The 15369-nt window shown below is 39.2% G+C and overlaps 1 protein-coding gene across 2 annotated transcripts; it reads left to right on the top strand.

Annotated features, from left to right (window-relative positions):
- Positions 1–387: 387 nt before the first annotated feature.
- Positions 388–4679, top strand: LOC136526615 (uncharacterized calcium-binding protein At1g02270). 2 transcript variants are annotated; one of them, XM_066519233.1, is made up of 10 exons: positions 388–856; positions 961–1059; positions 1140–1245; positions 1809–2032; positions 2120–2196; positions 2285–2399; positions 2498–2623; positions 2789–2899; positions 2973–3077; positions 3889–4679. In XM_066519233.1, the coding sequence occupies exons 1-10, from the start codon at positions 845–847 to the stop codon at positions 4141–4143; spliced, it is 1230 nt and encodes a 409-aa protein (XP_066375330.1). In that variant the 5' UTR covers positions 388–844; the 3' UTR covers positions 4144–4679. The 2 variants fall into 2 exon arrangements, with proteins under 2 accessions (XP_066375330.1, XP_066375325.1); XM_066519228.1 differs by having other exon boundaries at positions 3886–4679.
- The last annotated feature ends 10690 nt before the right edge of the window (positions 4680–15369 follow it).

Below are 15369 nucleotides of genomic sequence, written 5' to 3'. Positions count from 1 at the left end.
TTGCAGGTGAACTGACCTAGCCATCGTTCTTCTCATGTTTTTCCTAACTAAATCGTCTAACTTTTTTTCATTGGACACTTGTGCTCGAATGAGACCTATTATTAGGCCACGCATACTAATAAGAAAACAAAAATAACATACCTGAATTGGACCAATGGACAACCAACCTACAACCAACCTAAAACCTCCACGGGTCGTCAAAGCAAAACGGCAATAATGAAACCCGCGCGACAACGGTGACTACACGAGACCCGAACGGTCACATTCACCACACCCTCCCGCCGACGTGTGGGCCTCGTGGGTGGCGTAGACCGCTCAGCTGACCGGCCCGTGGTTTAGATGCTCCATTCTGGCTCGCGTATTTTCCGGCACCCATTTTCTCGTGCAAAGATTCTTTTTAACCATTTCGACGGTGGTGAGGTCTATATAAAAGCCATGCCGATGCGGCGATGCCGTGGCCAGGGAAAAGCATCAATCCCATTCCTCTCCTCCTCTGCTAGTAGCCGCCAAATCGACAAGAAGCCGAGGCCACACGACCTCCAAGTCTCAGATTCCACGCCCTACGAATCATCGCAATGGTGAGCATCCGCCGGCGGCGGCCCTGTCCAGCTATGTGTGGCTTATTGCTCGGTTAGCCTCATCCGCCGTGGGCTTGGATTGACGGCCCGCTTGTTTGCTGAGGTGAGGTTTTGTTGTGTGTGTTTGGTGCAGACTGAAGAAGCAGCGGAGGGAGGCGCGGGCGAAGCGACGGCGAGACCGCCACCACCATCACCGCCGGCAGCTGTCGGACGAGCGCTGTGTTTCCTGCACCACGTTTAACATCCTCGCGCCGATCTACAAGCGCATGGACAACGAGGTGGGTTGGATCTTGCTCTGCTTTCCCTTTTGGCGGGGAATCTATTTAGTTAGTTTTGGCTTGATGGAAAATTCTTGACGGTTGGTGTTTGGCATTGTGAGCAGAATTGCAGGGAGAGCCAGTACAGGGCCTACTGGTTCAGCCGCAACGAGAAGATCATTGACCGCCTTCTCGCTGATCACTCCTCCATCATCTGCCTCCAGGTGAGCTGAATCTATCGATTGTTCGACCCTCTGGTGATGTCTGGGATGTGAGCCATCAGTATACATGATTCATGTATCAGGAGGTGTGGTTGGGGAACGACGAGCTGGTCGACATGTACCAGAAGCGTCTGGGGGATGCCAATTATATGCTCTTCAAGCTTGCGCGCACCAACAATCGTGGAGACGGTGAGCCCTGATTACTCATTTCAGTTTGAGCCTAGAAGGATGGGGAAAAACATATTATGCTGTGTTGTTGCTGCCACCGTCCATTTGTGCAAATTGTTGTTGTTTGTATTTTGAAGGTTCATAAAAATATAAATAATTTATTGATCTAGGAAATCCTGATCATAGGCTATATTAAAAAGGTAAGAAAGGTGATCTTTGTGGGAGTGTGCTTTTGAAGGGGACCATGGTAGGAATTCAACTTGGCCGCTGTGTGTGTCCTTTTCGATTCGTGTCATCAAAATCCAAAGTGTATTGATGCTGGGGTTGATGGTCTCTTTGTGTCGAATACCACTGATGATGATGTCAAAATGACTATCATTGTATTGTGAGACCTATTTTCCCTTTCCAGTGTTGATAATCGCTTTGCCAAATGCCTATGTTGTTGACATCTGTGGTGATTGTCAATTAGTATGGGATCTATGTTTTCTTTCTGAATGTTTTGAATATGTGCATAGACAGATTTGAATTGGATACATGGAATGCACCTTGGTGTTTTTCTTCCCTAAAGATGAATCTCTATGCAGGTCTTCTTACTGCTGTACATAGCAACTACTTCAATGTTTTGAATTATAGGGAACTCCTCTTCAATGACATCGGTGATCGAGTAGCTCAGCTGTTGCATGTGGAATCAGCAATGCCGTTCTTGCAAAATCAAAGCTCCAGCTGTGTCCACCAGCAGAGCCTCATTGTCAACACTCATTTGTTGTTCCCTCATGATCACAGCCTTTCAATAGTTCGCTTGAGACAGGTAGAGACATTATTCTTTTCTACATCTAAGCATAATGTTTTCAATATTTCAGTAGGATTCTTAAAAATTTTGTGGTGTAATTGGCAGGTATATAAAATCCTTCAGTATATTGAGGCTTACCAGGAAGAGCATAAACTTGGTCCAATGCCAATCATCCTTTGTGGGTCTGTATCTAGGGTGCACAGTAATTTATAATTTCTTTGGATTCTACCTGAGTTATGATGTTAATATTTTTTTGGACATCTATTACAGGGATTGGAATGGAAGTAAACGTGGCCAAGTTTACAAGTTCCTTCGCTCGCAAGGGTTTGTTTCATCATATGACGCTGCTCATCAATACAGTGACAGCGAAGAAGATGCACATAAGGTAACAAGAAGAATATTTTGCTATTTTGATTGTTCAAAATAGTACTATGAGCACTGAATTATTGTTGACTTTTTACTTTTTATACATCTTGAGCATAGTGGGTCAGTCACCGAAACCATCGAGGGAACGTCTGCGGAGTTGATTTCATATGGCTTTTGAATCCTGATAAGTGCAGGAAGCCCCTGAAGACAAGCTGGAACGAAGCTGTTTTTGGTATCATCAAGGTAAGCAACATAATGAACAGTTTATATCACTAATATATGCATCTTAATGCTGATATAAAATAGAAGTTGACCTTGAAGTACATGCTGTTAACAACAGATCTAATTATTCTGGCCTCTTATTTAATCATCACCAGGAGCTAAGAATCTAAATTGTGTTAATTTCAGTACCTGCTCCAAGTTGCATTCCTTTCTGAGGAGAATGCATTTGCACTCCTGAAGGCAGACAACCTTTATGATCACATCACGTATTCAAGTTTCTACCAGGCACTGTGTCAGGTATCAACAACAACTCCTAGGTACACATATACTACTGTCGACAAAACTGGTGCTGATATTAAAGTAAATGCAGTTAGGAATGGTCCATCCTGATCGACTAAATTCAGAAGAAATTGAAAAGCTATGGAGTGAAGCTGACCGTGATGGCGATGGTGTTATTGACTACAAAGAATTTCTGGTAATTCCTTGTGATTGTTTGAGATACATGTTGAATCCTCATGGAGTTCTTTAGGAGAGGAGTTAATTGCGTGAAATGGGATCTAACAAGGACAGATGGACCATAAAAAAATTAGATGTCACAATAGAATGCATGCTTGGGAGAATCTAATGCATTATTCTGATAGAGTGTGGATATAATCTTTAATGGTGTGTTTGGTTTGAGGAAGAAGTTAGTCCATCATCTCCTCATTCCTCACTTTTTTTGGTTCATGGAATGGAATAGATTGATGCATCATCACCTCATTCCTCACAAGCTAATAACTAGTACTAGTATGAGGAATGGAGTCATCCCACCAAATTTGAGGAATGAGCTCATGATGCACCACCTCATCTAGGATGGAGTGGTTCCTCAAACCAAAAACCCTGTAAGTTTCACAAAGGTCAGATTTTGATGAAATCTCATCTAATATGTCATCTGACTACAAGCATTCTTTACTTTTGCTTTGTCATCAAGACAGTTTTTTTACTTCAATTCTAGATTTATACTGCTCTTTATCAGTTTTACCATAGATCAGAGTTTCCGTATATAAGTGAACCATCATTCTCTGTTAACTTTAAATGGCATAGCCCTAGCAAAAAGATTGTGGCAAATAAGTCTTCAAATCTGAGGTATGAAACCATGCAGTCATTAAAACTGTTCAAGGAATTATAGCATATGCATAAAAATTGGAAATCACATAATTATATATGCATAACAAAGGATCTAAATCACATATATATATTTTTCCAAGAGAGTGGAAATCTAACAGTGTTTCTTAATTCTAAAGCAGTGCATCTGGAGCCCAAACTGCTGTAGTCAAGAGGAGGATGATACTGAAATCGATATCACTGATGAAAGTCTGGAGACTTTTGAGCCAAACAACGAAGCCTTTGGCTTCACCGTGAAGGAAGCTGTTCTCTTTCCCCCAGAAGTAGAGAAGGGCATGTGGCCCGAAAACTACAGTCTCTCGGATCATGCCCCCCTCACTGTGGTATTCTCCCCTACTAGAATGCCTTGCTCTCCAGGCATTCCTGGGGAACTCTAGCTATCTAATGTCAATGATCTCATGCATACATACATGCCCCACAAAAGCCTTGTTAGATTTGCTGGGGAATTGGAGAGGTTGAACCGAATTAAATCCCTAACAAGTCAAAATTTCCCTCAATACCCTTTGATCCTAACCAAACATGACCTAACTAGTATTCTCCCCCAGTTAAGCCTTGCTCTCCATGCACTCCTGGAAGTCTTTAGCCATCAATCATCACATGCATATATACACAACTTCTGTACAGCCGTAGATATCTTGTGGGACATACAATGATACAAACCTCAGAGCCTGGGGTTTAGGTATCCAAAGTACTAACTACAGGCGAGTGAATAACCTTTTGGGTTCATGCCTTTTGTTGCTACTAGCTGATTCGTTGAAGGGCATGCTTCTTCTGCCTTCTTAAATATATGTATCTAAAGCTTTCTTCATTTGTAAATATAACTTTTTAAGTTGCTAGGCTAATCTTAGAACAAGCTTGAAACATAAATATTTGGCTTTGTTGAGTAATATCTATCCGTTGTATATTTGTGAAACACATGTCTACTGGGGTTGACAAATTCTCATCTGTCTCATGATTAGGGCTAGGCTATTAGCGAAACGAACAATCGAACCAAAAGAACCGGTTCTAAAATTGGGGTAACTGGAACTGAAAAATTGGTTCTTTGTTTGGTCATGGATATTTATGAACTGAAATTGCTACAGCTAATTTGGTATCGAACTAATTGGGAACGCTCAGCCCAACTAGACATTTACGGCCTAGCCGATTGTAACCCTAAGGTATATATGCCACCCCTCAACACTAAGTCTGCCTGCCTAACTCCTTCAACTCCTTTGCTCACCACTCTCTTTCGACCCTTCCACTATAGTTGCCACCGACTCCTCTCTCCTCACCAGCAATGGTGGTGGCTTAGTCACACCAGCTCCTTCCCTTCCTGTCTTACCCCTCTTCTACCTGACCCGTTAGGCTGTAACCGACACTCCCTCCATTGATAGGCGATGATCATGCTGCCGACTCCTCATCTCCTTCCTGGGACCGTGACGCCTAAGAGGCGTTTGAGTTAGACAACTTGAAATCTATTTCTAAAACCAAGGCCTCTAGATTTCACCTGAGTCAAAATATATGCAAAATACAATCTGCGACGCCATGCCGCTGACCTCCTCATCTCCTCCCTCCTGAAGGGATGGTGACACCTAAGAGTGGGTTGAATTAGACAACTTAAAATATATTTCTGAAACCATGCCTCTAAATTTCACCTAGTCAAAACCTATGCAAAAAAATCTATTGTGCAACTAAGGTTTTGACAGTTGTGTTGATATCTCTACCACAAAAGTGTATGCAACCTAGATTCCAATTCTATCACTAGCCTATGAATCTAAGCTAGGAATGTAAATCACACAACCTAAGTACATAATATAAATGTGGAGGCTAAAGAGTGGTATCCAAGGAGAGAAGTGTCATACTCTCAAATCAAGATGTGCATGTATGTTTCATGGTATATGAAAAATACTCCTTTATTTGATATGATCTCTCCCTAACTTATTTTGAGACATGACTATCTTTCTCTCTTTTTTCTCATTTTTTTTATTCTTGAGCCTTCATGTGCTCACTTTTTTCAACACTTTGGACCTTCATGTGTCCATGTTTTGTCTTTTCATATTCTTGCATAGCTTTATGTCTCATCTAATAAAAACATAGAGAGAGATCATAGTTTTAGAACATGGAGCATTTATTTAGTGGAAATGAAAGGCATGTTTTTTGCGTACTTCCAGTGTAGCACATATATCTTGATCTTGGGAACATGATAAGCCTCTCAACAAAGGTCAACAAGACTTGACAAAACTCAACACAAAGTAAGCAGCTTACGTAGATAACTTATATCATGTAACGTCATATATCAAAATTTATCACCGTTAAGGAACATCAAGGTTTTGATTATTTTTCGAAGATAATCATACTCATTTAGAACAATTTTATAGCAGCTCTTGTCTTGCTATATCATACCTCACAACAACTTGGACTTTGTTATAGCACTTGGATCCCACAAAATTTTAGGTTCATGATGGTTTCATATGAGCTAATAATCCAAACTTAGAGAAATACCAGGTTGTATAATAGGCACTACAGAAACATTAACAGAGTAACTATTCATCATCTCAAGATGGGAAGAGTTAAACATACATGAAACATATATATAAAAGATAGGGAAATATTTTTTTGGCATTTTTATTGTGAGGGTCTGATGCATCTGCCTGGCTAACCCGGGTGTCATCCACTCGACCGACTCGTCTTAGCTTAGACCAACATCAAGGATCCCCAGGAGAGTGCCACCCGCACCTCCGCTTCAGGACCTTTTATGGTTGAGTTACACCACACGAACCATTCATCAAGCAAATTCGCATACCACAATCATCATACAAGAAATAGTTTGGCTAATAGCTGAAACATCATTGACCATAAAAGAAATTACAATGAGTTGTAGTCTTATACTTAACCTCTACATGTTTGCATGCTAACCCATGTTCCATCTAAGTTTTCGCTCAGTCACTAGATACTATCATCAGAGTAACTAGCAGCTCACTTCGACTTCATTGAGCGTGGCTCAATGGTCATTAAGTCGAGAGTAACTACAAAACAACTTATTGGTAGCACCATGAGTACAATGTGTACTTGTCGGCACAAAAATGTGGCGATGCGCCTAACACACAGCAAGTCAGACGATCTGAGCGAAGTCAACCCGAAGATCTGCTTCGCTTCAACACAGGATCAGTCGATCCTAAAAATCCAATGGTGTGCTAGTCAATTTGACCTACAATGACAAGGAGAGAAAGTTTTATCAGTAATTTAGGGATGGAACATGCCGGTGTTGCCCTGGACCGTTCCAAGTATGCCAGTTTCGAGAGCAGTCAAACAGGGGAATCGACTAGATAGCCGATATGAGGAGAAATCGACTGTTAAGAACTGTGATGCTTGTGGGTCATGATTGATTTATAATAACAAATACGATACACCTAGATATAAGTAATATAAAGAAACATCATCAGCTAGATGGATATAACCAGTATAAAGCATTGAGCCGATAAATTTAACGAGAAATGATTTAACATGCGAACAAATCGACTGTCTAGTACAAATGAATCTACAAACGCTCTGAATCTAATTTGTTACCATCAACAGTGAGGTTCGATCGGATCGATACTGCTATGATAATAATAACAAACGAAAGCCAAAGAATCTATAAAACCATCTGTATATTGACAGGTTCATAGAAAACATGCTATATGGGTGAAAGCATAGGCGAATCAGCTAAAATAGCTGATGTGTGCTTAGCAAACAAATAGACTACACATCTCGATCATGAACAAAACCACAAATCGATAATCTCAAATCCAAAGTCTTACCAGTGAGGTTCGACCGGATCGATGCAGCTATGGTAGTGTCATTAGATTAGATCTCATTAACTAGTGAGTTTATTTAAGATTAAAACATGTCTTTGAATGCATACTATGTTTGATTGGAATAGAGATAAAATAGCCGATCTAGCGGAATTAAATCATCAATTATTAGATTCAAAGTGTGACCAGACTAGAAGATGACCAATTATGATGATATGATACCGATCTATCTCTATCTCAATCAGATGATTTGTTATAATTAATAAAACATTAATTATAACAAGATCGATAACCGGTGAATTAACTAAAAACAGCAAGAAAAATCTTACTAATCTTAGTAGATTCTATAACTAATTATATTGTATTAAACAACATGTTATTTAACACAAGATCGATAACTTTGATCTATATTATGATTCATAAGAGATCAATTAGCTGATGCAGCCTTACAAATAATGATACAGATCGATAAATAACTTATATTATACTCGTAAAAGATCACTTGGCTAATACAGCTTTACAAGTATGATACAAGTCGTGACAGTACTCACAGACAAGCCGAAGGTCGATAGTCGATGCAGCCCTACTTGTTGAAGAACTCGTTGAGACCTACAGTACTCCTACTCCTAAGGGTTGGCGTGAAGCCAAAAAAGTAATTATATTGATTGATTGTTCGTTGATATGTGTATAATAACCGGGGTCCAATATTTATACCCTGAAACCTAAACATGAATCCTACTCAAATACGACTCATTATAATTCTTGGAACACAAGAAAACATTCCTAACTTAAATAACTCAGACACGAATCTTTTCCTTTTTGTAGAGTCCAACATATTTTCCCCCGACACCAACCGTACGTAGTCCATTGATGTTGTCTGCTGACGTCATGTATAAAATAGCCGATTCCGAACACTACATCAAAACCAGGTGATATCGATTCACATCTGATCGATTCCTTGATGATACAATCTTAGAAGCTTCGAGTTCCCGCTTTCTCCTTTCCAAATTTTGGTGTAAACACATGCCCCCCAATTTTGGGATAAAAATGATTTTATTCTAAAATTCCTATTTACTTGCTCACTGTGTCGCAACCATTTTTTCTAAAATATACGCGCGACTCTTGAGTTCTCGATCTAAATTTTATTTAATACCCCAACAGTATCATTTTCAACTCACTTAGCCTATTCGCTTTCCCCTTCTTTCTCGAGCAAGCCTCAACAACCAAAGCTGCCATCGCCAAGGCCTTAACCCTTATCAAATCCTCTGCTATAAGCTGTTATTCAAGTAACCCTGCTCAAATTCAGATCCATTTTGGCTGCAATGGCGACCAGCGACTACATCCCTGAGGTATGTCTCGAAATTTCCGCTTCTTAACTATAAGCTGTTGCTCTGTATTTCCTTTTCCTTAAGTTCTAACTTTCTAGGGAATGGAAAATGAAATTTTGATTCCTTCGTCTATTATTCCGAATGCTTATTACCTTGGACCCATGGGCGATACTAATCCTTCAGATTTTATCAATCAAGAAACCAATCAAATTCCCTTTAGACAGTCCTTGGTAGATTTATCTTCTTGGAACACCAAAAATCCCTTTAGGAATTGGCCCAAAATGCCTAAGGGATGGAGAGACTTGTTCCGAAGATTGTCAGATAAAAATGGCGGAGATTGGGAAGTTTACAATTTAAGCCAATGCCTGACACTTTCACTGTCCAGGATGGAAAGAAATGATTCACTCCTAATTGTTGCTTCTTACTTTTGGTCCAACACCTTGAATGTCTTCGTCTTTGGTCATGGCCCAATGATTATTACCTTGGCCGATGTTTATAAGCTGACTGGCCTTAGAACATGTGGATGGGCAAGCTATATCCAGAACCACATTAGGAATGAATCGACGGTTAGCGAAAGAGAACATGTGGCTTTTCTGAACACGTGGTTAGAAAGATTCATCTTCTATGGGTCATCTTAGTGGTCCAACTTACAATCACAAACTCCTAGCAGACCATTTAGCAGTAGGCATTGAGATTCCTCTTGGAAAGTATCTGTTAGGATCAGCTTACCACTTGATGCACCAGGTGGCTGCCCAACTGCTGAAGAATGAAGTAGTGCACACCATAAGCGGCCCTTGATTGGTAAATACTAAATGTGGTTAAATTTGTATATGCACAAGATTGTGAAGCCAAATCTCTAGAATTTGAGTTTTCCCCTTCCAACTTTGATGAGGAATACAAAGGCAAAGAAGGAAGAACCCGCCAGTGTATGAACTATGGTGAAGCCGCATCGGCCATAACAATTGCTGTCGATGTAGGCCACCTCTTCAAGAAATTTTATAGCGGGTTTGATGCAGATATTCTAACCTAGCTGCCTTATGATGAAGATGAAGACAATGAAATTAGTTCTGCCAGTCAATTTTTGATTTGAATCAGGCTGCTTAGATGAAATAACTGTAGCAATTTTTAGTTGCATCATCAAACCCTGTGTATTGCCAGCTGAATTTCATCATGGCCGCGGCAAAATGTCCATAGGTTCTTTTCTTCTAGGCAACCTTCCAACCTATGAATTTTACAACCCTTCTTTCGTAGCTCATCAATTTGGTCTTGGTCAACTGCCCCCCGACTATTTTTTAAAGATATACTAAAACCGAGAGAAGGCATCAGTGAGGCAATGGAAGCTTCTAGAGTTTTCCAGTTAGGATTCAAATCTTCCTCCTCTCTATCTGAGCCCACTTTATATTTATATGATTCCTAGTAGCAAGAATGGACACTCCCACCTCTTCTACAGGCCAGTCCATCCTAGCTGCATAGCTCTAGATGAAGATTTTGCTTCCAACAGTAAGGTACCTAGCTAACTCTTTTTCCTTCCATAAAGATCATCCTTTGTCAACTCATCTAACAGAACTCCCTTGCGGGATGCTGAATTCAATCCCTCGAATGTGGATAGAAAAGGACATGCCATAGAATATTATCCACCATGTCCAATCTCAAGAATGGGATCAACCTCTCCTACACTAAAGAAACTGATGAAAACCCAACCTGCCCCTATAATTGTAACATATTAATCTTTAAAATGCAAGGCAGCCCAAGGGGTAACCCAAAAAACATTACTGGGAAACAATGTTTTCCTAAACGGTAAACGGTCTTTACACGGTCACCATTCGTTTAGCGTTTAGTCTGTTTACAGGGTGTTTAAACAAAGTTAAACAGTCTAAATGGTTTTGTACTTTTAAAAAAATACATATAATTATATATGTGCATGTAAAAAATCAAGTATTCTAAGCATTTATACATATTTATCCGAGTAAAAATCAATTATTTTGGTATGTATATATATTTATGCATGTGAAAAGAACCAAATATAGATATTTATGCATGTAACATATCAAGTGTGCACATTTATAAATATAATAAACTTAAGTATACAAATTTATCCATATAAAACTGAACTAGATTTACCTCGTGTTTGGCTAAACAGCCGTTTAAACAACTGTTTAGCCCGTTTAATGTTGTTTATCTCCTGTTCATGTTTAGGTCGTTTAGACCATTTTTTCCCAGTTTAAACGTTCAACCGTTTAATTTCCGTTTACCCCATAAACAAAATAGTTTACCACCGTTTACCGTTTACTAGCCGTTTAAACGACCATTTAATCCGTTTAGGTGAACACTAGAAAAACTTCGTAAAACGAGACCATCAACTGCTCAGGTAAAACAATTCATCCTTTTCCCAAAATGATATTCAATTTCTAATTCCAAGTCTTCCCTCACAGTTATCAACCATTGTATCCCAATCTATTCTGAGTGTTGAACTGTTGTCCCAAGCATTTAGATTCAGCACCAACCAGACCTTCGTCGGCTGACCTCCCGAAGGAGCCGATTACGACTAAAACAATCGATGCTTCCAAAATAGTAGAAAATGAGAATCCTTTCGCTTCACCTCCTAATGCTGCTAAGGTATCCTCTCAAGCCTCCTAATTTTATATAATTTTATTTTCTTCTGACCATTTACCATGTCAGACTCTACCTGAAAAGACATTTGCACAAGAACAAAGGTCTGATAGTTCACCAACTAATGATCATCCTGCTTATGCTGATGCCCAATCTACCGATTCTCTAGCTCAGCAAACAGTTGATGGTAAGAAACTCTCATGTTCATCTATCAGTTTCATAGAAAACATAAACTGAAACACTCTTTGATGCTTGCAGACACTTTCCCTGAAAACCCAGAGCCGATTCAAACGACTATTGAAAAAGATGCTGGCACATCATCGGTTGTTCCTTCTCTTCAACTCGAGCCTCTTCCAGAAAGGTACTATGTTTACTTCACCATTTATCTTATTATCAACTGATTTGATGCTCCTAATAAGATTTCCTTTGCTCATATATAGACACTTAATTCTCCAATTCTGAGCTACTCCTTCAACTTTGAAGACTACATAAATGAAGGTGAGATTAGCTCATCAGCCACCTCTCTCCAAGAGACTTTATCAGAAGAGACCAAAAATTGGCTAAGGGACATATTGCCAATGCTTGAGAAGGATATAGCCAATTTGGTCCATGATGCAAGCCAATTTCACTAAACTGCTTGTTCTTGACCTTTTTGTTACAATGCCTTGCAACCCTCAACTTATTGGCTTCAATATTCTCAAGAGCACGCAGCCGATGACAACTTAAGTCATCTAAATCATCCATCATTAGATTCTTGTAGACTTCGACTATCAAATCATTCTATAATGTAACACTGTCTTGATCCAGCCTAGATTTCCCAAGGAAGAACTACATTATGCCCATATACTAACTCATAAGGTGGTGATTTAATCGATCCATGGCAAGGCATCCTGTATGCCCACAATGCCTCATTGAGTGTTAAGTACCACTTCCTTGGTTGCTCCTTAATTTTCTTCTTAATTAATTTAATCATAATTTGATTGGATGCCTCTACCTGGCCATTAGCCTGACCATAGTAAGGAGAAGAATTTAATAACTTAATTTCCATACTGACAGCAAAATCTCTGAACTCCTCTGATGTGAACATTGTCCCCTGATTAGTAGTAATAGTTTGAGGAATTCCAAAATGATATACAATATGTTCCTTGACAAAATCAATCATGTTCTTTGAAGTTACCATCTTCAAAGGAATTGCCTCAACCCATTTAGTAAAGTAATCTGTTGCTACCATTATAAACTTATGTCCTTTACTTGAAGGTGGAAAAAATCTGGCCAATTAAATCAATCCCCCAACCTCGAAACAGCCATGGTTTAATTATTGGATTCATAGCCGATGCAGGCGATTTCTGAATATTACCAAAATCGGCTAAAATAGCCGATGCAGGTGAAAGCATAGCCGATGTATGCTTAGCAAACAAACAGAGTACACATCTCGATCTTGAACAAAACCACTAATCGATAATCTCAAATCCAAAGTCTTAATAGTAAGGTTCGACCGGGTTGATGAAGCTATGGTAGTGTCATTAGATTAGATCTCATTAACTAGTGAGTTTATTCAAGATTGAAACATGTCTTTGGATGCATACTATGTTTGATTGGAATAGAGATAAAACAGTCGATCTAGCGGAATTAAATCGTCAATTATGAGATTCATAGTGTGACCAGACTAGAAGACGACCAATTATGATGATATGATGCCGATCTCTCTATCTCAATCAGATGATTTGTTATAATTAATAAAACATTAATTATAACAAGATCGATAACTGGTGAATCAACTAAAAACAGCAAGGAAAATCTTACTAATCTTAGTACATTCGATAACTGGTGATATTGTATTAAACAATAAGTTATTTAACACAAGGTCGATAACTTTGATCTATATTATGATTTGTAAGAGATCAATCAACCGATGCAGCCTTACAAATAATGATACAGATCGATAACTAACTTATATTATACTCATAAAAGATCAATCGGCTGATGCAGCTTTACAAGTATGATACAAGTCATGATGGTATTTACAGACAAGCCGAAGGTCGATAGTCAATGCAGCCCTGCTTGTTGAAGAACTCGTCGAGATCTATAATACTCCTACTCCTAAGGGTTGGCGTGAAGCCAAAAAAGTAATTGTATTGATTGATTGTTCATTGATGTGTGTATAATAACCGGGGTCCAATATTTATACTCAGAACCTAAACATGAATCCTACTTAAATACGACTCATTACAATTCTTGGAACACAAGAAAACATTCCTAACTCAAATAACTGGGACCCTGATCTTTTCCTTTTTGTAGAGTCCGACATATTTCCCCCCGACGCCAACCGTACGTAGTTCATTGATGTTGTCTACTGACATCATCTATAAAATAGCCGATTCCGACACTGCATCAAAACTAGCCGATATCGATTCACATCTAATTGATTCCTTGATGATACATCTTAGAAGCTTCGAGTTCCCGCTTTCTCCTTTCCAAATTTTGGTGTAAATAGTACTTATAGGACTTAATCTATCACATACATATTTGGTGGATGAGGGATTAATAGGCATTTGGAACAATGCAAGAAAGGCATGGCATTTATTACAGAGATGACATGACCATGAGTTATAGTTTATTTCATGGCAATTGTAACTATATGATAGGTAGCATTTGAGAAACATATTTATGTGATCAATATCAAATTCCATCTCATCATCAAGTGTTATCATTCTCACTGCACCGAGTCTAGAAGAATGAACAACCAGGTGATTCCATCCCGAAGGACTTTAGGATTTCGAAAAGGTCTCTGCGGAGGTGTACAACTATACCCACAAGGGCACAAATGAAAAACCACCATATTCTCGGTTCGAAAGTACTGGTTGACTCATGGTTCCGACCTTTCCTCAATGAGGCTCTCAAATCAATGAACGGTTTGACTGGGCACCAATATAACACCATCACATCTACGTCGCGTCACCCTTCGTGTCAAATCCATGCGATAAGCGAGTCACCACCAAGTACTTGGCTTACCACCCCCATTTTTGATATGTGGTTTGTACGGGTGGTTACTCAAACTCGCTAGTCCCAATGATCCTTATCTACTCCATGAGCTACGTCACTTGAGGTCCAACACCCACAGTGACCTTACCCTCACTTGAGTAGAGATTACCAAAATGATCATTACTTAATTATCTCAAATTAAGGTTGGTCTTTAGTCACATTAAACAGTTTGGGCCGAGTTGACACCCTTGCAAGTTCTAGATATTTAATTACCCCGGTGTAGCTCCTACACGCACGAGACTGAGTGCCTGCTCACAATCAACTTCTAACGAAGCTAGCCATCTAAGCAATTAAGCGATCCAATCCCTTGGTTAAGTAAGGTTATAATTAGCTTGAGTGAGTTGACCTAATCTTAGTGAATCATAATGGAGTAATTCATCATTTTAAATGAAATTCAAACCCATAATGAATCAACATGTGAGCTTCTAAAAGTGGTGCCTACCTGTCATGAAGTCCCGATGACCAAGGGTGATTATGACTGATGTATAAATGTTCCTCACATCCTAGATTAACCTATGAGAGAAAGTCGGAAGTGCTGGAGATGAGCTCACTTGATGGATAGAGATAAAGAACATATGAGAGTGATCTGAGATAAAGAGCTAGAAAGAGATATCTACCAATGGATTATTGTCGTACTAATCTTTATCACAACATGTGATAGGGTGGTTAGGTCCTAGGGTTAAGGGTTAAACATTTTAACATTATAAAATACTAGGCAAAAACCCCATGCGTTGCTGTGGGATTTATAGAAGGTATTTTATTTATTTTCTTAAATGGTCAAACTAAAAGAAAAAGATGTAGAATATATCTATTATACTATAGATTCATGCTATAGCTATTTTGACAGTAT

Source organism: Miscanthus floridulus, chromosome 2 (assembly GCF_019320115.1).
Source record: "Miscanthus floridulus cultivar M001 chromosome 2, ASM1932011v1, whole genome shotgun sequence".
Lineage (NCBI taxonomy): Eukaryota > Viridiplantae > Streptophyta > Magnoliopsida > Poales > Poaceae > Miscanthus > Miscanthus floridulus.
The sequence above is the reverse complement of the archived record's forward strand: the minus strand, read 5'-3'. Positions and strand labels throughout refer to the sequence as shown.